At 52.7% G+C, this 24,800-nt stretch overlaps 2 protein-coding genes and 1 long non-coding RNA gene across 4 annotated transcripts in view; 2 read left to right on the top strand and 1 right to left on the bottom strand.

Moving 5' to 3' along the window:
* The window catches only part of ACSF2 (acyl-CoA synthetase family member 2), a 29,838-nt gene extending 26,770 nt beyond the window's left edge, over window positions 1–3,068 (top strand). Inside the window, exons 12-16 of the mRNA XM_008153695.3 lie at window positions 827–978; window positions 2,129–2,270; window positions 2,357–2,467; window positions 2,607–2,675; window positions 2,917–3,068. Coding sequence (XP_008151917.2) covers window positions 827–978; window positions 2,129–2,270; window positions 2,357–2,467; window positions 2,607–2,675; window positions 2,917–2,967 — 525 coding nt within the window. The 3' untranslated portion in view covers window positions 2,968–3,068. The remainder of the gene's footprint in view (window positions 1–826; window positions 979–2,128; window positions 2,271–2,356; window positions 2,468–2,606; window positions 2,676–2,916) is intronic.
* A 1,509-nt stretch (window positions 3,069–4,577) lies between these two features.
* Window positions 4,578–11,774, top strand: RSAD1 (radical S-adenosyl methionine domain containing 1). The gene is made up of 9 exons (XM_008153692.3): window positions 4,578–4,751; window positions 5,137–5,270; window positions 5,381–5,585; window positions 8,730–9,095; window positions 9,297–9,360; window positions 9,761–9,908; window positions 10,113–10,167; window positions 10,919–11,022; window positions 11,205–11,774. Exons 1-9 carry the CDS (start codon window positions 4,617–4,619, stop codon window positions 11,320–11,322), a joined length of 1,329 nt encoding a protein of 442 aa, XP_008151914.2. The 5' UTR covers window positions 4,578–4,616; the 3' UTR covers window positions 11,323–11,774.
* Window positions 11,775–17,467: 5,693 nt separating this feature from the next.
* On the bottom strand, window positions 17,468–23,506 carry LOC114227135 (uncharacterized). 2 transcript variants are annotated; one of them, XR_008554777.1, is made up of 6 exons: window positions 23,448–23,506; window positions 20,969–21,031; window positions 19,972–20,071; window positions 19,707–19,753; window positions 18,255–18,510; window positions 17,468–17,673 (listed from the first exon to the last, which is right to left on the bottom strand). It is a non-coding gene; the product is annotated as an uncharacterized LOC114227135 (long non-coding RNA). The 2 variants fall into 2 exon arrangements; XR_008554776.1 differs by having other exon boundaries at window positions 18,255–18,493.
* Between the last annotated feature and the right edge of the window lie 1,294 nt (window positions 23,507–24,800).

Genomic DNA, 24,800 nt, shown 5'->3' with positions numbered 1-24,800 from the left:
CCTCAAGGCCGACCCCGAACATCTCTCACTGTCACATTCCCAACGGTGACTCCTCTCCTGCTCCGTCGCTGGTGCTTTAGGCCAGTCCACACCTGGCTCCCCGTGCCCCCTTGTGCCCGGGCGCCTCTGAGGTCACTGCCAGTGTGCCCAGGCAGCTGTTTCCTCTGGAGCCAGCTGCCGTCCCGGTGCGAATCTTTCCTGCCCTCCTCCCTGGAGTGAGCGTGCAGTGACCTCAGCCCCCTCCCATGCATCTGACAGCCTCACGGCCGCTTGGTGGGACGCCCACCTGTGAGGCAGACAGGGCCAGCGCCCTTCTCCCCATTTCACAGAGGCCAACACTGAGGCACGCTGAGTTTTCCTTTCACGTTGGCTGCGGCCCATTTCCCTGCTAGGCTTTCAGGCTGCCTCTCTGCCGCCTCTCCTGTGCGCACGGCCCGACCACACCACCCTCTTTGGCTTCTCTATTTGCTGCTAAATGGCAAGTAAGGGAACACTGCCGTTTCTTCTGCACAGTGTATAACGCCTCAGCCCGCCTGGCCCGCCATCGGCCTCCTCCTCTGTGGCAGCCCCTGTCCACTCGGTTTCCTCGGGACCTCTGCGCTGGGCCTCACCTGTTCTTGTGTGCCCGGCTCAGGTGTCTGCCTGGTGATGGGTCCACTCTGGCCTTTGTGTCCCTTCCTTGGATCTGGCTGGGCAGAGCCAGGGGGGGCCTCACTTTTAGAGGGGGGAGGAAAGACGAAGCTCCCAGCCATTCCCGAGTCTCTCCCCCCACCGCATCCTGAAGTGGGAGGGTGGAGGCCCCCCGACTGAAGCTGCCCTGTCCCAGGCCCAGATCGTGAACATGGAGCTGGGGACCATGGCAGAGCTGAACACGCCCGGAGAGCTGTGGATCCGAGGGTACTGCGTCATGCTGGGCTACTGGGGGGAGCCCCAGAAGACTGAGGAAGTCATTGGACAGGACAAGTGGTATCGGACAGGGTGAGAGGGCGGAGCGGGGCAGAGGGCTTGGCTGCTGAGGGGAAGCTGGGGGTCCTGAGGCTGAGCTGGGGACATTAAACTAGAAGAGGGAGACTATGTGGGTCAATATGGCCCCTTCCTCAGACCTCATTTCCACAGTGTGTAAAACGGGGGCGATCAGAGTCAGTGCCTAGGACCCCTGGACCGTGCACTACACCGGTGTCTCCAAAATCGGAGCCAAGATTTAGACGCTCGTTTGTTAATTCAACAAACTCTTATTCGCCTGCCACTCTTCTAGACACTGGCAGACCAGTGGAAAGCAAGATGAGAACGATCTTACCGTTACTTCGCACATGTCTGGTGGAGGGAGACCAATACAAATAAGAGAATTTCAGACGTTGATAAAAATGAAGAAAAGAAAATAAGATCAGAGGAAAGGAAGTGCCTCTAAGAGAGAGGGGAGCTTGAGTGGTCAGAGAAGGCCTCCAAGGTGTAAGCCTTTGAGCTGAGACCTGAATGAGAGAAAAGAAGTCAAGCCCTGGCCAGGTAGTTGGGTGGTTAGAGCACTGTCCCGATACACCAAGGATGCAGGTTTGATTCCCGGTCAGGCACATACAAGACTCAACCAATGGCCCTGGCCAGTGTGGCTCATTCGACCTATGAACCAGGAGGTCACAGTTCGATTCCTGATCAGGGCACATGCCCGGATTGTGGGCTCGATCCCCAGTGGGAGGCATGTAGGAAGCAACTGATCAATGATTCTCTCTTATCATTGATGTTTCTATCTCTCTCTCCCTCTCCCTTCCGCTCTGAAATCTATAAATATATATATATTTTTAAAAAAAGAACCAATGAATGCATAAATAAGTGGAACAACAAATCAGTGTTTCTTCTCTCTCCCTCAAATCAATAAATTAAAAAAAAAGTCAGCCATGAAACGCATGTGCACAGATTTGTTGAGAGAGAGGCCATGTTATAGGTATTGGTTTGTTCTTTTTCTCCCTCCCCCACTAGACTGTAAGTTCCAGGGAATGTCTTGTTCATGCTGTAGCCTCCAGAGTCTAGAGCAATGCAAGACACATAGTAGGTGCTCAGTGAATGTTGGATGAATGAGTGAGTGTGCCGGCCGGTTGAGCAGAGGCAAGAGGCCATTTCTGGCCTTTCCTTGCAGAGACATTGCCACCATGGACGAGCAGGGCTTCTGCAAAATCGTGGGCCGCTCCAAGGATATGATCATCCGGGGCGGCGAGAACATCTACCCCACAGAGCTTGAGGACTTCCTTCACACACACCCGAAGGTGCAGGAGGTGCAGGTGAGGCACCCAGGCCAGGGGAGCCCCAGGAGCAGGAACCACCCAGGGGGATGGTGAGGTCTGAGACCTGTCTGTGACTCCGGAAGGTGGTGGGAGTGAAGGATGACCGGATGGGGGAGGAAGTCTGCGCCTGCATTCAGCTGAAGAGTGGGGAAGAGACCACACCAGAGGAGATCAAGGCTTTCTGCAAAGGGAAGGTGGGAGCCTCAACGCACCTCAACTTATGGTGCTCTGTTCTTCACCGCCCCCTCCCTGCCAACCACTCCACCCACTGTCCCCTCCCCCAACCCTCTGATCCCCACCCAGCCTCATGCGTTATCTCCCTCTGGTCTGCAGATCTCCCACTTCAAGATTCCCCGGTACATCGTGTTTGTCACCAACTACCCCCTCACCATCTCAGGAAAGGTGTGTAAGATGGAGCAGACAAGGGAGGGGCAGGATAGCCTGGGACCCAGGCACGGAAGGCCAGGTGGCCCTAACTCTGCCCCAGGGATGGGTAAGAGTATGGCAGTAGGATGGCCAACTAGTCAGCTCATCCTGGTTTGCCCCAAAGTTTCCTGGCTTTAGCCTAAGCAACTCCTCAGTCCCAGGCAAACCAAGACGGTTGGTCGCGATCCTGGCTTTTATTCCTTTCTCTTTGCTGCAGGTCCAGAAATTCAAACTTCGAGAGCAGATGGAACGGCATCTAAACCTGTGAATAAAGGGGAGGGGGGTCTGCTAGGCCCTCCCTGCCCTTCCCCCACATTCCCCTTGTCTGTCTTTGTGATTTGACATAAAGAGCTTCTCTGTTTTCTTTGGCTGATCTCTTGCTGGTGTGGTCTCTTGGCAGCTACTATGGGATGGAGGGAAGACTCCAAAGGGGTACCAGCACTTTCAGACCCACTCCTTATCAACGCTGGTGCTAAGCACTTTGGTGTGCATTCGCTACTTAATTTAATCCTCACTCGCTCCCTTGAGATACCAAAGGGATTCAGTGAGGATTTCTAGAGACTATACGCATTTCTTTTTCATATTGTCACCAGATTAGTCCATCAAGAAGTATTCTTTTTTCATAACGGCTTCACTGAGATATAGTTCACATACCATCCAGTTCTCCCATTTAAAGTGTACGATTCATTGGTTATTAGTATATTCATAGATCTATGCCACCATCATCACAGTCAATTTTGAACATTTTCATCTCCTGAAAAAGAAACTCTATACCCTTTAGCTATCATTCCACCTCTCCCTCCCCCCAAAACAAATATATATTTTTTTCAATCAATGAACCTGGGTTTGCTTGATGGGCAGAGCCAGATAAAGCAGGCTGTACCTTGACCCAAGAAATAAAAACAGCACTTCCTGCTTGCAATCCTTACCCTCTAGTGTGTCTACTCTCAGCAGCAGTGGCCTTCTCCTCTTTTTAGACCATGGACATAAGTTTAGGGTACTCCGGGTGCCAGGCACTATGCTAGGTGCTTTCTTGAAATCTCCCCAACAACCCTGTCAAGTGGACATTAGCCCCATTTCACAAATGATGAAACGGAAACTCAGGGCCATTTGTGTCTTGCCCAGGGTCACACAGCTGGAATTAGAACCTACTTGTCCGACTCCAAAGCCCATGATCTTCCCACTTCATGGAACAGTTCAGGTGCCTACTTTCCCAGCCCTTCACCTGAACCCTGTCTCTCCTCCCCACAGGTGCAGGGGTAGGGGGGGGTTGGGGGGGGGTCTGACATAGGAGTTGACAGCCTAGTCTCCTGGCCTAGCGGCTTCCCCTGGGATTTTTCTGCTCCTTCAACGTCCAACCCAAGTGTCCTCTCCTCCCATACCGACTCGCCGGCCCTTGTAACAGATCGCCCCACAGCACAGAGCAGACTGGCCTAGTATCCAGCAGATGCTGAATTAATATCTGTTGCCTTTTGTCTCTCGTTGGCTTGCTTCTCCTGTACTGTGACTTGGTCTTATGCATCAGATGTGCCCAGTGCCCAGCTCTGAGCCAGGCACATAAAATGTTAAGGAATTCATTGCATGAACTAGGAATTCCTGGGTGGGCCAGGGTACTCGCCCTCCACACAGGGTGCGGAAAGCAGGCAGCGGCAGCTCACCCCAGAACCTCCCGGCGGCCAGCGAAAGGAAGGCCAGGTGGCTGCGGTGAGCGCATATGTGCCCGGCAGGTGGCGCCAGAGACCCCAGGCCCCCGGCCCTCCGGGCGCGTCGGACGCGGCGCTCAGGCGCGCAGCCCCTCTTCCTTCCGCCGGGGCGGCCGGACCGGTTCGGCTCTGCGCACCCCGTGCGCCCCGGGCGCGTCTCGGGCTCGGATCCTGCCGGGTGCACCACGCCGCCCGCCCCGCCGCGGAGCGCACCATGACGCTTCCCCGGGCCCGGGCCGGTGCCTGGGCGGCAGCGGCCAAGGTGGCCCAGAGGCGCCGCCGCGTGGAGGGCGCGGGAAGATCGCCGAGTCCTGTGACCCGGGGCCAGCGCGCGGCGCTTTACGTCCACGTGAGTGGGGAGGAGGCGGCAGGGCAGGAGTCCACATGGTGACTTGTCACGCGTGAGCCCACCCGCCGACTTTCCCCGCTCCCCGGCGAGGTCTTGGCTAGGACCCGTGCCCTGGCAGGGAAATGTCTGTGCCCGGGGACCCGAAGTCTCTGGTGCTCAGCAGCGCGGTGACCTTTGACCATGTGGCTTCCCTTCTGAACCCCAGTTTTGTCATGTGATACTTGTCTTTCATAATCCCAGTCTTAGGGAGTTGTGTGGCTCAGATGGCGCAGCCACTGTCGACAGACCTGGAATGGGGTTGGGAATGTGTGCAACTGAGCCCTGGACGTGGCCGGGGCAGCCCCGAGTCCCGGCTCACCCCCTTCCAACACCCCTTGCCCCCCAGTGGCCCTACTGCGAGAAGCGCTGCAGTTACTGCAACTTCAATAAGTACATCCCCCGCGGCGTGGACGAGGCTGCGATGCGGAGCTGCCTGGTGACTGAGGCTCAGACACTGCTGCGGCTCAGCGGGGTGCAGCGGTGGGTACTGGGGGGCTGGAGGCGGGGCTTGGAGGGAATGGATAGGACCGGTGCTGCAGGCCTCCTGGAGGGCTCCCCCAGGTCTCATCTTCTTTATCTTCCTTACCCAGGGTGGAGTCTGTGTTCTTTGGTGGAGGCACCCCGAGTCTGGCCAGTCCCCACACTGTGGCTGCTGTCCTGGAGGCAGTGGCCCAGACAGCTCACCTGCCCGCGGACTCCGAAGTCACATTGGAGGTCAACCCCACTTCCGCCCCAGCCTCTAGGCTGGCAGCGTTTGGGGCAGCAGGAGTCAATAGGCTGTCCATTGGCCTCCAGGTAACCAGTCTGTCCACCCCACCCCAGGGCACCAGCCCTTCCGTGCTGTCTCTCCACTGGTCACATTCATTTATTGGGCAAACATTTCCTAATTTATTTTTTAAATATATTTTATTGATTTTTTACAGAGAGGAAGGGAGAGGGATAGAGAGTTAGAAACATCCATGATAGAGAAACATCGATCAGCTGCCTCCTGCACGCCCCCTACTGGGAATGTGCCAGCAACCAAGGTACATGCCCTTGACCTGGAATCGAACCTGTGACCCTTCAGTCCTCAGGCTGACACTCTATGCACTGAGCCAAACCAGTTAGGGCAATTTTTAAAAACAATTCTTTATTTTTGAAAGTATTACTATGTATGTCTCCCTTTTTCCCCCATTGACCCCCTCCAGCCGCAGGCCTTCAGCACTCCACTGTCTGTGTCCATGGGTTATGCATATATGCACACAAGGTCCTTGGTTGATTACCTCCTACCCACCCACCCTCCCCGCCTTCCCTCCGAGATTCTGCACTCTGTTCCATGCTTCCATGTCTCTGGATCCACTCCGCTTATCAGTTTATTTTGTTACTTAGACTCCACATATGAGTGAGGTCATGTGATACTTGTCTTTCTCTGACTGATTTATCTCACTTAGCTTGACACTCTCCAGGTCCCTCCATGCTTGGACAAACATTTATTGAGCCCCTTCTGGGTGCCAAGGCCTCGTAGGTACTGAAGTGTTTGGTGATGCTTTTGTAACAGTATGCTATTGTCTGCGTCTGTGCTAGACACAGTCTCCAAGCACCCTCCATAGTGCCTGGCACATAGTAGGTGTTCAGAAAAGATTTGTTACATGATTGGAGACACAGCAGGAGGCAAGCAGGTGGTCAGCTCATTGCAGCATGGTAAGCGGGGGGGGGGGGGGGGTGTCGCTACAAAAGGCTTTCAGAGCACAGAGTGAAGGGCATCTCAGCCTGATGAAATCATAGAAGCCCTCCCAGACCGGTGATGTTTGAATGAGGAGGAGGAGTTCACCAGGGGAGAGGGTGTGGGGGGAACAGACACAGGATACAGAAGAGCCTTGCATGTTTTGGGGGAGCTGCGAGTCATTCCTTGTGACTGGAGAGGCTGGACACAAGGAAGCCTTCAGCACCATGCTAGCGAGTTTGGGTTTTGCCTCGTGGTTGACAGGGGAGCCACTGGAGGTGTGTAAGTGGGGAGAAATAGAATCCTCTCAGGTTGGCCTCTCGTGTTTTCATATCCGGTATTGCTTTCCCCACTTCTAATTCATGCACCACTTACCACAGGGTTTGGGGTCAGAGCATTGTTCTCATGGGACATACTACAAGGAACACATCATTGCTGAGATAGTCTGGCCCCAGATGCGTGCATATCTGGACTCTAATTGCAAAGAAACCTAAATCAAGAGACTTTTTGCCCTGGCTGGGTAGCTCAGTTGGTTAGTGTGTCGTCCTGATACGCCAAGGTTGTGGGTTCGATCCCCAGTCTGGGCACATACAAGGATCAACCAGTGAATGCATAAATAAGTGGAACAACAAATCGGTGTTTCAATAAGAAAATGAAAAGGAAAAAGACGTTTTGTATGTGTGGTAAGAACAGATAGCATGAGGTTGATCTAATCTCTTATCAAATTTTTAGTATACAGTATACAGTAAAAATGTGTTAACTGTTAGGACAGCGGTGAGCAGCAGATCTCTAGAATTTCTTCATTAAGCGATATTTTGAAAAAAAAAATAATTGGCTCCTACTCTTCAAAAAAATGTCAATTATCTTGAAAGCTATGGGAAGGCTAAGGATCTAGACTACAGGCAACGAATGAGACCATGACGGCTGAGTGCCACGTGTGACCCCTGACTGGATCCTGGAGTGGGGTGGGAAGAGGAAATGACTACAGTAGCCATTATTGGGACAGTTGGCCAGATTTGAATATGACTGTGTATTAGATAATGGCATCGTGTCAACGTTACATTTCCTGAACTCTGTAATTGGCTTGTGGTTATGTAAGAGAATGTCCTTGTTGTGAGGAAGTACACGCTTAACTATTTAGGGGTGAAAGGGTACAATATTTAAGTTGATTACATTTAAATAACCCATTTGCAAATGCTCGCTAGCATGTGGCCAGTGGCTACCATCTCCTGCTAAAATGCTCTATAGCCGCACTGACTATATGCCAGGAAACACTTGGCATGTGACCATTTAAATTTAATTACCTTAACATTTAAATAGCCACATGTGTGAGCGCCTACTGTATTGGACAGTGCAGGTATGGAACATTTCCGTAGTGCTGGTCTGTCCGTTACTCTCCAATGGGTCAACATCGTCATCATACGCGTGTATAGTTATAGAGAGACAAAGCAAATGTGGCAAAATGTGAGCTGGTGAATCTAGATGGTGGTCTTCGTTGACTTTTTTCCCCCCAACTTTTCTATAGGTTTGAAATATTTCAAAATCAAAAATAAAATTAAGAAAGGCTCTTGGCTTTGGGGCCAGGCAGTCCTAAATTCCAGGTCTGACTCTGTCACTGTGTGACCTTGGGCACGTTACTTAACATCTCTGAACATCAGTTTCCTCATTTGTAAATTTGGAGCGAACATTGGAGGGTTATAAGGATGAATTAGACGTCGCATAAAAAAGCTTGGCCCGTAGTGCGTGGCCCTTCAGTGAATGGTATGCCCTCGGTATTGGGTCTGGCCCTGCCCAGGCATTAGGGGTGAATTGATTACATATTTGACCAAATATAGCAGGCTAATTTTTTAAAATATATTTTATTGAGTTTTTACAGAGAGGAAGGGAGAGGGATAGAGAGTTAGAAACATCGATGAGAGAGAAACATCAGTCAGCTGCTTCCTGCACACTCCCAACTGGGTATGTGCCTGCAACCAAGGTACATGCCCTTGACCGGAATCGAACTTGGGACCCTTGAGTCCTCAGGCCGATGCTCTATCCACTGAGCCAAACCGGTTAGGGCAAGCAGGCTAATTTCTAAGTTGATCATTTTTGCTTGGCCCGTGGATGATGTTATAAATATCCAAATGGCCCTTGGCAGAAGCAAGGGTCCCCACCCCTGGTCTACAGTCAGGTGGGCCAAGTGGTTTTGTGTCTCCCTGAGCCGGCCTGTGTGCTTACCGAGCCTCTCTCCCCAGTCCCTGGATGACACTGAGCTCCAGCTGCTGGGGCGGACACACTCGGCCAGCGACGCTCTGCGGACACTGGCAGAGGCCCGGTGCCTGTTCCCCGGGCGCGTGTCCGTGGACCTGATGCTGGGGCTGCCGGCACAGCAGGTGAGACCCTGGCTCGGGCAGCTGGAGGAGCTGCTGCGCCTCTGTGACGACCACGTCTCCCTCTACCAGCTGTCCCTGGAGCGGGGCACTGCCCTCTTCGCCCAGGTGCAGCGGGGTGCCCTTCCCGCCCCGGACCCCGAGCTGGCTGCCGAGATGTACCAGGAGGGACGGGCGGTCCTTCGGGAGGCTGGCTTCCGCCAGTACGAGGTCTCCAACTTTGCTCGGAATGTAAGTCCTGGGGCTGATGGCTGATGGTGGGGAGTGGGCAGGCTGAGGCGAGCCCTAGGAAGGGGATCCTGTGGGGAGAAGGGTCTCAGCTGGGTCCTCGAGGCCTGAGGTGGGGGTACATTTTAACCAGGTTCCCCTTACTTGAGCAGCAACCGGGCTGCCAGCTCTGCTTGGCCCTGACTATCCTCTCCCTCCCCACAGGGGGCGCTGAGCACCCACAATTGGACTTACTGGCAGTGTGGCCAGTACATTGGCGTTGGGCCTGGTGAGTGCCCGGTGAACCATAGGGGGGTGGCTCAGGAGTGGAATGTCACGGCTGTGTGATCTTGGGCCACTTATTAACCTCTGTTCGCTCATATGTACAGCGCGGCAAAAAAGTGATGTCGTTGAGTGTGTATTTTGAGGTGCTCTTAATGCCTGGCACTGTGGTTCTCAGCCTTGGGCACACGCCAGAATTACCGGGAAGGCTCATTCAAACCCAGGCGGCTGGGCCCCACCTCCAGAATGTCTGGGTGCACAGGGCGGGAGTAAGGCCCGCAAATTTAGGTTTCTAGCGTATTCGATGCTGTGGGCCCGGGGATCACACTTGGAGAGCCACGGACAACCTCTGGCAGGCACGCCGTGTGGGCGGGTATTAAAGTGGGTGTGGTTGTTGATGTTGTCAGGGGCCCATGGGCGATTTGTGCCCCAGGGGGCCGGCGGCCTTGCTCGGGAGGCTCGGATCCAGACCCTGGAGCCTGACAACTGGATGAAGGAGGTGAAGCTGTTCGGTCACGGCACCCGGAAGCGCTTCTCCCTGGGCGAGCTGGAGCTGTGAGCATCTGAGGGCACAGGGCGCTTCCCCCGGGGTTCCCCTGCGGCCCCAGAACCGCCTCCATGTGCACCTTCTTATTTCTTACCTTGTCCCGTACTGCACGGTCCTCATAAGCCCCCCATACACACATCCCAGCACGGGGCTAGAAGGCTGGGAGAAGCACGAGTCTCCTCTCCAAGGCCCCTGGATGGTTTTCCTTTCAGGCTGGAGGAAGTTTTGGCGATGGGGCTACGCACAGACGTAGGGGTCACTCACCAGGTAAGGGGCCCAGGGGCTCTGGCACACTGCTTCCTCCTAAGCCACGCATAATCATTTCACACACACACGCACACACGCACACACGCACGCACACACCTCCCATCCCTCTGGCACACTGCTTCCTCCTAAGCCGTGCATAATCATTTCACACACGCACACACACATACACGCGCACACACACACACACACACACACACACACACACACCTCCCATCCCTCTGGCAGCTGGAGGTTGGGCTTTAGTCCAGCTGAGGCCTGATGGGCAGTGTGGTGCAATGGTGAGGGCTCTGGACTAGGGCTGCAGAGACCCAGGCTCTAGTCCCCTTCTACTGCACCACTGAGCACACATCCTCTCACCTCTCTGAACGTCCCTTTTCTCAGCTGTGTGGGGGAATAGCCTAGATTAAGGGCTTCAGATGTTGTAAGTAGCACTGAGAGCTCAGATAGGAAGTACAGTAAATGATCAGTGCAACTCAAGCTGCTCTGGATGAAGTCAGGGCTCTAAAGCCCTGGCCATATCCTGAGCAGCAGTGGGTAGGGGGTCGGGGGTGAATCGAAGGAGACCTGGCTTTCGGCCTAAACATGGAGGAGTGAAGGTGCCCACGTCCCTGCTGGCCTGTCGGCCTGGGATGCATGAGAGTCAGTTGGCTGAGATCCCTGTGCTGGACTGTACCCTCCCTCACCCCTCCCCACGCCCCCAGACACATGGCCCAGCGTAGCCCCACACCTCTGCCCCTTCTGGTCTCCCCAGCACTGGCAGCAGTTTGAGCCCCAGCTGACCCTGGGGGACGTGTTTGGAGCAAGCGAGGCGGTGAACGCGCTGCTGGAGCAGGGCCTGTTGCTGCTGGATCGCAGGTGTGCTGGCGGTGGGAGGGCGGTTAGACGTCGCAGGAAGTCCTGACTTCCGATCACACACCTGGGGAAAGTGAGAAACGTGATGAGGAAGGGCCTGTGGGTGCCATGGGCCCTGGTAGACGGTGGGCATTGAAACTGGTGAGAGGAGGCAGCTGCCACACCCAGGCCTCTTGGTTTTCTAGGGGTCTTCGGTGCTCCTGGGAAGGTCTGGCTGTGCTGGACTCTCTGTTGCTGACCCTTCTACCTCGGCTCCAAGAGGCGTGGCAGCAGAAAACCCCCTCCCCTGTGCCAGGAGGGTGACGGATGTCCCTGCATTCCAGGACAGTGTCCCAGGTGGGCTTGGGGCTGGACTGACACTGCGGACATCTCAGCTCTCATCATGGCCCAGCCCTGGCATCCCCAGGGGACCGCCTACAGTGAGGGGGATGGGAGGACCACTGTCGGAGGTCTGGGAACTGGCATCGAGTGTGCCCACCGCTGCCAGGGCAGGGGTTGTGGTGTCGGCCAGTGCCTCTCACTGGTGGCCTCTAAAGCAACACCTGGCTGGCAAGAGCTGCTGAGGGATCCGGCTCTCAGGCTTCCAGCCCCTACCATACAGGACGGGACCTAGAAGGGGCTGAGCGATGCTGGCCGACCCCTGTGTGCATCCAGCACAGGCCTGCCTGCTGGACTCAGAACAGTGGGCAAGATCAGAGCAAGCCCTGCCCCTTCTCTTTTGGCAACCAGGGTATGTTTGGGGTGTCAGGAGCCTCACAGACCTTCCTGAGTTTCCTCCCCAGTTCCCTCTCCCTGCAGCCTTTCCCTTAAGAGAGTGAAGGGGGAGAGAAGGGGCGGGGCAAGCAGGGAAGAGGGAGGGAAGAAGAATTCAGAAAAGACCCAGAGCCTGCTGATCCTCCCCTGGCCTGTCACTTGCAGAAATGGTCGCCTGGTGTGTATGTTAGTAGCCTAACAAGACCCCCTGGATCCTGTCTTGACTGTGGTCCTCTCCTTTGGGCTCCATTGTGGAGCGTGGGATTCTGACTTGGGGGCTAGAGACTTAGTCTAGGCTGAGATTTCTTCCTGTTCCCCGGCCATTATTTACCTGGTGATTTTAGCATCCATCCATGATCCTTGTCCACATCCACGATTAGATTGAGGGTGGCAGAATGTTAGTTCCTGACTCTGTCATCCCATCTACATTCATTAACGGGCATTCATCCATATCAAAAGAGCTTTCCCCTTTTGGAGGGCTGACACTCGGCCTCTATAGGGACTGTATGCAGGGTGTGTGTATACGTGCGTGTGAGAGAGGCGTTTTCCCGTGGAAAGGCTTCCCACCTCTTCATATCCAAGGGTTACTGTGGTGCCCAAAGGAATTCAGTCCTGCCGCACATCGGGGCGTGCGCAGCTCAGCCTCTGGCCGGGTGACTCAGGATGGGGTTCCCCGCCCCTCGGCGGTGAGCACGTGCGTTTCCCGTGTGCCCGGTGGGTGTGAATATCAGTCCTCTTGTGAACCTATGGTAAGTGTTACGACTTCTCATTTATTCATGAAATATTCAGCAGGCACTACTGGTGTGCCAGGCACTGTGCTGGGCACGCAGCGAGGAATAAGACCTGTCCCCGCCCATGAGGAACTCACCGCCGTGTTGACAGATGCGGAAAGAGATACATTTCAGGGTGATCGGTGAGGACGTGCAGGTGGGCTGCGGAAGCCCGCCACGCGTCTGCTTCGGAGGGGCTGGGAGCAGAAAGGGGGAATCCCTTTTTCTTACGACTCCTCTGGCCCTGGGGAGGCTTGTGGGGTGACTGTGCTGCCCCGGGCAGCCTCTTCCCAAGCCTTCCCCTGATCTTGATATTCAAGAAGTGAGCACGGGGCCGGAGCAGGTGCACCATCAGATAACCTGGGCCCGCTCAGGTTTCTCCCCGTGGCCAGGCTCCTGCCACCTGAGACACCCAGGCCCTCCCGGCTCACTCGGCCTGGACAGTCGCCAGGGCCAGGTGGGGGTGGCACGGATCAGGTGTGACTCAGCCTGGTCCCACCCTCCCCAGGTGAATCAGAATCTCCCGGTGGTGGAGCCCAGGAATCCAGTTTTTAAATGCTTCCTACATGGCTCTGACGATCAGGCCCGCGTGGGCAGCCCTGCCATCTGCCTTCCATCCTCAGAGGCTGGGGTCAGGAGGGACGTGGGGGGACACGGCTACTTCCCCCTGCATCCAGGCCTGCCAGGCCTCGTTCCTCAAAGGGGTCCTCCACAGTGAGGGTCCTCCACAGTGAGACTTCCGTTGTCATTTTTCACCTGCCCCCCCGAAAAGCACATGAACACAATGAAGAAGTGAAGGAGCTACTTTGGTGATGAGAGGAGATGGGGAGATGGAATGTGTGTCAGTGTGTTGGTTACAACTCGAAAGAGCAAACCTTCCTCGTACAACAGCACTCACAATTTTAGAGATTGAACCACCACCCCCCTCCCCCGACCAAGTAGTGGGCATAGGCAGGGCAGCTATTATAATTGCCATTTTATATTCAAAGAGGCTCTCTAACTTGGCCCAAGTCATCTAAGTAGGAAGTGGCAGAGCTGGCATAACACTTCTGGGCATCCAGAACTTGTGTTACATCATTACCTTATACTTAACCGTGGGTCTGGGTCGACTGACCTGTCTCTTAAATTAGGCAAAATCCTGACCTTTCTCCCCTGAAGCGGCTTGAACAGTGAGAACCCACATGTCCCACCTCCATGTGACCATGCATTTTCTGGGACAGAACTCTTATTTTTGCAAAGAAAGGGGCTTCAATAATACAGTTGCTATAGTCTGAATGTCTGTGCCCCCAGAATTCATACGTGGAGACCTCCCCCCTGAGCTGATGTGGATGGGGAGGTGGAGCTTTGGCAGGCGATTAGGTCATGAGGATGGAGCCCTCGTGAATGAGATTAGTGCCCTTTAAGAAACAAGACCTCAGAGAGCTCCCTAACCTCGTGTGATGACATGGCTAGAAGGCACCATGCTGGTGGTGCCTTGCTCGTGAACTTCCCAGCCTTTAAAACTGTGAGAAATAAATGTCTGTTGTTTAAGCCTCCCAGTCGATGGTACTTTTGTTATAGCAGCCCAAATGGACTAAGACAAGGATGAATAACTTTAGTAGATGGTGTTATTATTCAAATGTTTGCCATCCTTCCTCGAGTGCCCCTTCCTGAAGGCCTGTGGGGGATCATCTCTCTCTGCCCTGGTGAACCTGAGGACCCAGAGACTTGCCTACCCTGACTGTAAGAGCCAGTAGGTGGTCCACCTTCTCTCTCTGCCACAGAGACCTGCCGTGTTCAGACAGGGATTGTGTCCTCAGCCTGGGTCCTCAAGTTAAGATGTTGGACAGAGGAGCAGTCGACCTTGGAGACTTGAGCAGGGATGAGAAATTCCAATTCACTGTTGTAAGCCAGTGGATTTTTTGGGTTGTTTATTACCGAAGCATAACTGAGACTAAACTGACTGATATAATTTGTAATCCCACCATTCAAAGATTAATCACTGTTAAGATTCTGGTGTATATATTAGCAAAAATTCTTACATGCAAATGAACATATTTAGATACACAGTCTTACAAAAATGAGATAATATGCATCTTTCTTTGGAGCCTTTTTTATTTTTTTAAATTTAATTTTATTGTTTAAAGCATTACAAATAGTAGTACATGTGTCTCCTTTTTTCCCCATTGACCTCCCCCCCAACCTCCCCTACCCACCCCCGCACAGGCCCTCCCCCTTCCCCCAGTGTCTGTGTCCACTGGTTATGCTTATATGCATGCATACAAGTCCTTCGGTTGATCTCTTACCTCCCCGCTCAACCCTCCCCTGCCTTCCCGCTGTAGTTTGACAGTCTGTTCGATGCTTCTTTGCCTCTGAATTTCTTTTCTTTGGAGCCTTCTTGTTCTAGCTAATATGTGGTGGGCATCTATGCATGTCAAGTTTATATCTACATCCTATTTTTTGAGTATAGCTTCATCGGAAACCACTGCATGGTTGTGCCAGGATTTAGTTCACCATTTCTTTTTTGGTGAAATGAAGGGTTTAATTTTTATTTTTACAAACTCTGTGATGAACATCTTATGTAAATATTTGTATGCACTGGCTTGATCCTTGCCTTAGGTTTAGGATAAATCCCAAGAAGTGTGGTTGCTGACTGAGGATACACACATTCTTTGTTTGGATACACGATACCAAGCTACCCTCCAGGAAACCTTCATAATGCACGCTCTTGCCAGCTTGCTAGTGTTCTCGTTCCTCTATAATTTTGTCAATAGCAAACATGATCCATTTTCCCAAAGGATTCCAATCTGAAGAGCACTCTTTTTTAAAAAATATATTTCTTTATTGATTTCAGAGAGGAAGGGAGAGGGAAAGATAGAAACATCAATGATGAGAGAGAGAGTCATTGATTGGCTGCCTCCTGCACGCCCTCCACTGGGGATCGAGCACGCAACCCGGGCATGTGCCCTTGACCGGAATCGAACCCAGGACCCTTCAGTCTGCAGGCCGATGCTCTATCCACTGAGACAAACCAGCTAGGGCTGAAGAGCACTCGTAACCCTAGCTTTAGCATCAGCTAACACGCTGCCTTCCAGTCCGGCAGTTATTTTGTCCCTCTAATCATTCAAGTCAGAGAGTGAAGAGGATGCAAACGCAGGGGCCACCCAGGTAGAAGACCGAACTGGACGTGTTTGCCAGTGTGTTGCCTCTTGAATTTCTCTTACCCACACCCACCCAGATCTCCCTCTATCTTCCTCTCCCTGCTCCCCCTTCTTTTCCCTGCTGGGATTTTTAAAAATATATATTTTTATTGATTTCAGAGAGGAAAGGAGAGGGAGAGAGAATCATTGATTGGCTGCCTCCTGCACACCCCACACTGGGGATGGAGCCTGCAACCCGGGCCTGTGCCCTTGACCGGGAATCGAACCTCCTGGGTCTGAGGTCATTGCTCAACACTGAGCCACGCCGGCAGGGCCCTGCCCGGATTTTTAAAGCCAAATTTTAAAATTATACAAACAACATTATAGAAACATTAGAATCCTAAATGAGAAAGAAACATCACCCACAATCAATGGCCCCAACAAATTAAACTGTTTTTATTTGCCTGTGTTCTCCTCCAGTCCCCGTCCAAATGCATGCAGGCTCTGTGCCCAGGACGCTCCTGGCACAGATCTCATTTTGCATTCTGCCCTTTCTGCTGCTCCTCCTGCCATAAGCATTTTTCTGTGTTGTTACATGGTCATCATCTTTTCAGTTAAATTGTGGCACAGTGTTCCAGTGACTGAATAATTTAATAATTATTACCCTAATGTAAGTCACTTAAGCGGCTCCCCGTTTTCCTCTGTTATAAATAATGCTGCACTGCATGCTCTGATGGAGAGAGCGTCTTTCTTCATTTGAGTTATTTCTTCAGGCCTGTTCCCAAGAGTGAGGTAGCTAGGCCAAAGGGCATGAGTGCTTTAATAATTCTTGAAGTGAACTGTAACATTGTTTAATAAAGCGTTTTTCTTTTTTTTTCCTGCTCCAAAATAATAATGCTTTTTTCCCCCTCCTTTTCAACCATCTAGAAGAAAGAAAAATTTTACTACCCAGACATTACCAGTACTACTACATTTGGGTAACCCTCCCTCCAGAAACCTCTCGGTGCATAGATATACATATAAATGTAGAAATAAAAATAATTTTCCACAAAAGATAACCGTACTCCTGTGCCAGTTTTACAACCTGGTGTTTTGGGTATTTTTTCCCCCAGCAACATGTCCTGGGCTTTTCTAATTGGTTCTGCTACCACCAGTGCCTAGTGGTAGCATAATGTATCACACACGGTAATAGCTGTAAGCCAGGCATGTGCCAAGAAGGTTATCCGCATTAGCTCATTTAAGCTCCGCAGCAACCCGGTGAGAGAAGTTCTATTATTATCATGCCCATTTTTGCAGATGAGGAAACAGGCTCAGAGAAATGAATGGACTGCTCAAGGTCACATAGCTAGGACGTGGTGGGGCTGGCTCTCAACTTGAGTTCTCTGGAGCTCCAAAACAGATGCTCATACAAATCATACACAAATGCATTCTTATTGTAAAAAATATAAAGATAATAAATGCAGCCGAAACCGGTTTGGCTCAGTGGATAGAGCGTCGGTCTGGGGACTGAAGGGTCCCAGGTTCGATTCCGGTCTAGGGCATGTACATTGGTTGCGGGCACATCCCCAGGAGGGGGTGTGCAGGAGGCAGCTGGTGGATGTTTCTCTCTCATCGATGTTTCTAGCTCTCTATCCCTCTCCCTTCCTCTATGTAAAAAAATCAATAAAATGGGTTTTTAAAAAATAAAATAAAATAAATGCAAGCAATACCAAATAGAAAGGAAAGTTACACACATCAAACCTTCCACAGAGGTTTGATGTGTGTATCAGTTAAGGTTTAACTGCATATGACAAAATCAGAGTCGCGTAAGCTTAAACAAGTCAATTTAGTTATTTTCCTTCCACACAAAAGAAGTCTAGACGAAGCATTTCAGGGCGAGCATGGTGGACCCCTGCTCTCGGGTCACGAAGAACCAGGCTTCTGTCTTCCTGCTCTGCATCCTCAGTTCATGGCTTCCATCCCTCAGGGCTCCATCTGGGCTAATGTGGTCCCTGGAGCTCCAACCATCACATCTGCATTCCAGGCTCCAAGAAGGAGAAAGGCTGGAGGGGCCACAGTGTGTTTTTCCCAGGTGAATCAGCCCTATGTGAAGAGCTTCCTGGGAAGTCCCCCTGCCCCATGACATCCGCTTGCTTCTAATTGGCCACCCTTATACCTAAGGGAGGCTGGGAAATGTAGTTTTAAACTGGGCATGTTGCTTCTTTCCCTTCAGCTCAATCCCCCAGAATAGAAAGGGTGGTTAATGAAAAGGGGGAAGAACAGACATGGAGATATCATCAGACAGCCCTGCCACTGTGTATCCTTCCCAGTCCTTCCCTATCAATGGACACATATGTATCATACAGGAAAATAGAGTTCAGAAAATGTCTAATGTGTACATGGTACCTTGTTTCAATTTACATTTTAAAGTGTACCAACCAGATTAAACGTTCTCCATTAAATATTGGTTTACTAAGAATTGTGTTGTGTGCACATTTAAGCTCTTTGTTTAGTAAGCCAATGAAAGCCATGGTGATTTCCTAATCGACTTGAGTGAACTAGATGGATAGACAGATGAGGTAGATGTTACAAGTATACTGACTCTTGGTCTTACCTGCTGCAAGTGTTGCTTCCACTGTGCTATACTTTTCGCCGTTAATGAAGTATTTCTATGTCGAGTCCATCTTTTGCCTCGTGACTTTTCTTATCAGTTCCAGGCTCCAGAGGTTTGGCCAGCTTTCAAGGTGGCCGTCCTCTCCCAGGAGACACAGTGGAACAAAAGGTGGCAGCCAGGCCCAGCTGGCCCGCAGCTCCACTCCGCCACTTCCTTCCTGTGTGACTGGAGGCGGGACACTTCCCGCACCCAAGATCTTGACTGTTTAGTGAAGGAGTTGGACCAGCCCCAGGTTCTCAAACCTGGCTCTGCATCACAGCTAACCACGGCCCCACATAACACGCCCATTCTGGACACACACCGCCCCCCCCCCAGATCTACAGAAGCTAAACCTCTGTGCCCAGCAGTCTGCACTTGTAAATGCTCTCTAAGGAGCCCGATGCTCAGCCATGTTGCAGAACCTCTGGACCCGCCAGTGTCTGCGATTGCTTCCTGTGCCGGGCTCTGAGTAGTCAGTGAGAGGAGGGAGGGAGCCCTGGGCCACGGTCCTCCGCCAAAGCCAGTTTGCCCTGCCTCTTCCTGCTGGGTCACTGCCCCCATTTCACATCCAGCCTGAGCAGCAGCCCCGTCATCCTGCTTCCTTGGGGCTGGGCGTGAGGTGAGATGGTGGTCAGGTTCCTGGGCTATAGCCTGGCGGGGGGGGCGGGGGGGAGCGTGCCATAGCAATGCCCCTGGAAGGAGGCCATGTCACTTACTAGCTGGGTGACCTTCGTTAAGCCACTCGCTCTGCGGGTCTCCATTTTCTCAGCTCTGAAAGCAGGGACTGTGCCTTCTTCAAGGTTATTCTGAGGTTGGCAATGATGGATGGATGGATGGAAGGATGGATGGATGGATGGGTGGATGGAAAGAGCCTATTGCAGTTCCTGGCACAAAATGGGCATCTGACAAATGTGGCAGTTGTTACTACTGATGTTTTCATGGTGGTGTGCAGTGCCCTGGGCATGCTAGCTCTAAAGAAGGCATGTCCCAAACAGAAATTCCTGGTGCCTGACAAGACGGGAACTTGTTGTTTCCCTGCGATGCTGAAACTTGTCAGAAGGTAACCCGTGGCTCAGGGTAGGACTTGCCACCTCCCAGGTAGCTGGGAGGGTGTGTGCCACAGGCAGACTGACAGCCTCCAGACAGCAGGTGACTCCTCCTACCTCGCTCTCCCCCATCAGGTCAGACAGGAATGGCCCCATTCCTCAGGTGGAGGGACCAGACCCTGACACCTGGGACACACTCCCAGCAGGCGCCTTTCCTTTGCCCAAACCTCCGGGTTAGGTCTCTCCTGCTGCCCTTGCTCCCCATCCTTCCCTAGACCTTATGTCTCCTCAGCTCCATTCCTGCTGGCCCTGACTCGGCCCAGCGCTCCCCCCACCCTTGAACCTGACCAACTTACACAGGCCTCACCTGCTTTGCTTCTGGTGATTAAGACCTCAGGGAGGGCCTTAGCAGCACTGATGGGGGACAAGGTGGGCAGAGCTTTAGATCAGTGAGGAACGTGCTGTGGAAACACCCGACTTCCTGGTCCTCGCCCCACTCTGACCCTTCAAATTCATTGATGAACAATATAAAGTACGTTTTAAAAACTCACGCAGCCCTGACCAGGTGGGTCAGTGGAGCGGAGCGTGTGTACCAAAAAGTTGCGGGTTCAGTTCCCGGTCAGGGCACATACCTACTAGAAGGTTGCAGGTTCGAGCCCAGGTCAGGTGAGTACAAGAGGAAACAGATCAATGTTTCTCTTCACATCGATGCTTCTCTTTCTCCCTCTGTCTCTAAAAACCAATAAAAACATATTTTTAAAAAATATATTAAAAAAACAACATGGGAGTCCTGAGCTACCCTGGTAAGGACAGAAGATTTCATCAACTGAGAAGGAATATTGAAAAAGAGAGTTTGGAGAATCAGACTTGAAAGTGTTCATATGCCTGTCTATACCTTCTTATTGCTGCCATAACACATTACCACAAACTAAAAACAGCACAAATGTATAACCTTACCGTTCTGGAGGCCAGAAGTCTGCAATGGCTAAAATCGAGGTCCAGCAGAGCTGTACTCCTCCTGGGGGCTCCAGGAAAGAATCCACTCGTTGCCTTTTCCAGCTTCTATTTTTTTTTTTAAATATATATTTTATTGATTTTTTACAGAGAGGAAGGGAGAGGGATAGAAAGTTAGAAACATCAATCAGCTGCCTCCTGCACACCTCCCACTGGGGATGTGCCCGCAACCAAGGTACATGCCCTTGACCGGAATCGAACCTGGGACCCTTCAGTCCACAGGCAGACGCTCTATCCACTGAGCCATACCAGTCAGGGCCTTTTCCAGCTTCTAAAGGCTGCAGCATTTCTTGGCTCATGGCCACACCACGCTGACCTCTGCTTCCATCACCTCAGCTCCCTCTCTGATCCTCCTGCCTCCCCCTCATAAGGACCCTTGTGGTTACGTTGGGCCCCTCTGGATAATCCAGGATAATCTCCCCATCTCAGAATCCTTAGTCACATCTGCAACGTTCTTTTTTGCTATGTAAGGCAACAAATTCATAGCTTCCGGAGATGAGGATGCAAATATCTTTAGACAGCTATTCTGCCTACCACGCTAAGAGAGAAATTATCTAGTGGATTTGAGTGTTCTGGGATTTGAGTGTTCGTCTGTACAGTTTTCAGAGTACTTACACAACTTCTTTTTCCTTCTTGCATTGATCCTGGGAAGTCGAAGGCGGAGGTGTTGAGGCCATTCTGTAAGGGAAGTAGATGAGATTGGGGGTGGGGGGAGCACGGTGCCTGGGTTACAAAGATAGATGGAGACTAGGGACCGGGGCTTTTAATTCAGCATCTTCCCACCTCATCCCTACCACCCCCAGTTCTCACTGGTGGAACGGGGAAATTCCTCAGGTACCCCCACAATCCAGAGGAAGCAGCTTCCAAGGTAAGCCAGCTCCCTTGGCCCTGATTCTGCCCTAGGAGGCAGCCTTCTCCTGACCAGGACAAGGAGGGAGGGACACAGGCAGAGAGCCTTCCTTTTAATGGAGAGCCTTGGCACAGACCCCAGGACTCAGCATCTAACCATCTCGGCGTGACCTCAACAGCAGCCCAGGCAGATGGTCCCAGAGCCTGTCCTGAAACTCCTGTAACAGGAGGACACTCTGATTCTTTCTTCTTTTTCTTTTTTCAATATATTTTTATTGATTCCAGAAGGGAGAGGGAGAGAGAGTTAGAAACATCAATGATGAGAAAGAATTACTGACTGCCTCCTGCACGCCCCATATTGGGGCCAGAGCCCAAAACCCAGGCATGTGCCCTGACTGGAAATCGAACTGTGAACTCCTGGTTCATAGGTCAATGCTCAACCACTGAGCCACGCTGGCTGGGCATGATTCTTAGAAAAGTTGTGTGGCAGACCTCCCAGGTGATTCATAGTTTTGCCCTTGGGTGCTGCACAAAAGGAGCCAGGCTCTCTCCCTGCCCCCCAGATATTGGAAGGCAGCTCCATGAGTCCAGTGACACTCCACCAGGCCTCTCTCCATCCCACCCATTATTAATGATCCATGTGTACCAGCCACTATTCCAGGAACTGGGGTATGGCTGTGAGGCTGACAGGCAAGGCCCCTGCTCCCCCAGAACTTTTGCATATGTGGGGGGAAGACAGACCATAAAGGAATCCTATCTAATAAAAGAGTAATATGCAAATTGACTGTCACTCCAACACACAAGATGGCTGCCCCCATGTGGACACAAGATGGCCACCACAAGATGGCCAGCAGGGGAGGGCAGTTGGGAGGGACCAGGCCTGCAAGGGACGGCAGTTGTGGGCGATCAGGCCAGTAGGGGAGGGCAGTTAGGGGTGACCAGGCCAGCAGAGGAGGGAAGTTGGGGGCAATCAGGCTAATAGGGGAGCAGTTAGGCATCAATCAGGCTGGCAGGGGAGTGGTTAGGGGGTGATCAGGCTGGCAGGCAGAAGCAGTTAGGGGCAATCAGGAAGGCAGGCAGGCAAGCCGTTGGGAGCCAGCAGTCCTGGATTGTGAGAGGGATGTCCAACTGCCCATTTAGGCCCGATTGGGTGCAGGCTGGGCTGAGGGACACCCCCCCCACACACACACACACACATGCATGAATTTCATGCACCAGGCCTCTAGTATGGGATAAAGATGCTAAGCATAGCAAAGCAGGACAAGACAGATGGTAGAGGGTGATGGCAACTCTGTGAGATTTGCATGATCCCAAGTCTAAGGACAGGGAGATGGCCTAGGGAGCAGCAATGCTGAGATGCAAACCCACATTTCGCACCAAAGCCCCCTTGTTCCTGACCCCTACCCTCTGTGGCCCCCAGGAGGGAATGAGAGCAATTTCATCCCTGAGGCTGAAATCTTGTCTTCCTGGAAACAGTGTCCAGTGGTGGCCAGACTCCAGGGCCAAGAAGAATTCCTGCTCCCTGTTAGCTGAGCAAGTGTCTGGTAAAGAGGATAATGGTGTGATGGGTTGTTTAACAGGGATAGTGGCCCAGCAGGTATGGCTCAGTGGTTGAGCATCAACCTATGAACTAGGAGGTCGCGGTTTGATTCCCAGTCAGGGCACATGCTGGGGTTGTGGGCTCAATCCCCAGTGGGGGGCGTGCGGGAGGCAGCCGATGGATGATCCTCTCTCATCCTTGATGTTTCTCTCTCTCTCTCCCTCTCCCTTCCTCTCTGAAATCAATAGGAATTTATATATAAAAAGGGCCTCTCTTCCACGGCAGCCCCTGGGCTGGCAACAGTCCCTCTACCCCCGCGCCCACTCAGGCCTACGGTCCCCTCAAGGCGGCGCTCCAGTCCTCACGTCCTGCGCACCTCGGCACCTATGAGCCTCCCACACACGCCCCGACCCCCCACTTCCCCCGCCAACTCCGCCCGAGCATCTTTGTGCAGCACCGTCCTCTGGGAGGCAGCGCCCTCTTGACCCAGCCGGTCGGGGGGTGGGGGTGGGAGTGGGGGGGGGGGGGCTTCAGGACACTGAAGCAAGCCTGAAGGGCTCGCAGGTGGCGTAGTTGTGTCCGGGCTGGGTCCCGGGTCCGCAGACTAGTCTCCGCGGGAGGGAAATTCACAACGTATTCTTCATTTTCATCTTTTGGGTGCAAGGTCAATGGGAAAATAAAACACACGTCGTTTTGCTGCCTTACCGGTGTTGTTTGAAATCGAGAGACGAGATTGAAATTAATGGCTGAAACGAGATAGTTTTTGTCTTCACTTCCTGGTAACATAGCGCACAGAACCTAAAATGGTCAGGACTACCAAATTCAAATCCAGAGTTGTGGTTTAAGCTCCTCTGCTTTGCACATTGTGTAAAGTCAGAATGAGCTATCTAATGATCTGACACACAGGGTACCCACAGTGTGCTAAGTTCAAAGATTATTTTAATAAAAGGAATAAAAATAGGCAAAAAAAAAAAAAAGGGGGGGGTGGTGGTGGCTGAATTGAGGGGAATGACCCGGATGTGGAGAGTGAGCCAGGTGTGTGTGGGGAGGATGTGGGTGGCCAGGTGCAGGGTGTGGGATGCAGACGATAGGGGAGAGGGCCAGGTGTGCACGTGGCGGTGAGGCAGAAGTGACAGGGTGAACTGGAGGAGGGAGACAGGTGTGAAGGGGATGAGCTGGCTGTGAGGGGTTTGAGAACAGACCCCCCCCCAGCCTGGGGCTTTAGAGGGTGTCTGTCCCTGGAGAGGGATGATGCAGCCAGTGCAGGAAACACTCGGGGCTCCAGGAGGTTGCTCCCTGTTGCCAAGCTGGGAGGAGGCGGCTAAAGCTGTGGTGGCTGAAGGATGCTTCCCCCTCCCCGGAACCTGAACTCGTGTCTTCTCCCCTCTGGGCCTTGGTTCCTGCTGCGTCCTCACCTGGAATGCCTGCCACCCTACCTGCCTGCTGAACTGTTTAGTGGCTCCCCTCACATGCCCCTCCTCTAAGAAGGCTCCCCTATTACCCACTCTGCCTTTCCCCAGCTGTGATTAATCACGAGGCCCCGAGCACACACATTAGTCACCTCTGGGTTGAACTTGGGGTTGGGGTGGCAGCAGGGACAGGCTTCCCTGCTCGTATGGAGCTCACCTCAGAGCAAGCGTGACCACAGGCAATCACATCCACAAAGTAATTCCAGAAGGCGTTAAGGCTCCGGGGGAAAAACGAATTGGGTGCAATCAGAAAGTTGAGATAACAGAGGGGCTGTTTTAAATCGGGAGTCAAGAACTGGAACCAGCAGTATGTGAAGGCCCCTACGCTGGGGGGGGGGGGGGGGGCGGGGTGAGGGGACGCTGGCTGGTTTGGGAAGTGGTGGGAGGCCAGAGTGGCTGCAGCGAGAGCGGGCGGAGGGTCGGCACCAGGTGAAAACCCAAGGGGAGCCCTCCCTGGCGAAAGGAATGATCCGGTCTTGGTTGTGCAGGGGCAGAGCGAAGGCGGAATCGGGGCAGTTAGGGAAGGGGCTGGCAGCCACAACACCCAGACGGGGCGGGGCGGGGCGGGTCACGCAGCCCCTACCCGCCA

Source organism: Eptesicus fuscus, chromosome 20, assembly GCF_027574615.1.
Source record: "Eptesicus fuscus isolate TK198812 chromosome 20, DD_ASM_mEF_20220401, whole genome shotgun sequence".
Taxonomy (NCBI): domain Eukaryota; kingdom Metazoa; phylum Chordata; class Mammalia; order Chiroptera; family Vespertilionidae; genus Eptesicus; species Eptesicus fuscus.
The sequence above is the reverse complement of the archived record's forward strand: the minus strand, read 5'-3'. Positions and strand labels throughout refer to the sequence as shown.

Coding starts and splice junctions, on each gene's coding strand:
- RSAD1 (XM_008153692.3), top strand. CDS start 4,617: ATGACGCTTCCCCGGGCCCGGGCCGGTGCCTGGGCGGCAGCGGCCAAG. Junction 4,752..5,136: donor GCGCGGCGCTTTACGTCCAC/GTGAGTGGGGAG, acceptor CTTGCCCCCCAG/TGGCCCTACTGCGAGAAGCG. Junction 5,586..8,729: donor GGCTGTCCATTGGCCTCCAG/GTAACCAGTCTG, acceptor CTCTCTCCCCAG/TCCCTGGATGACACTGAGCT.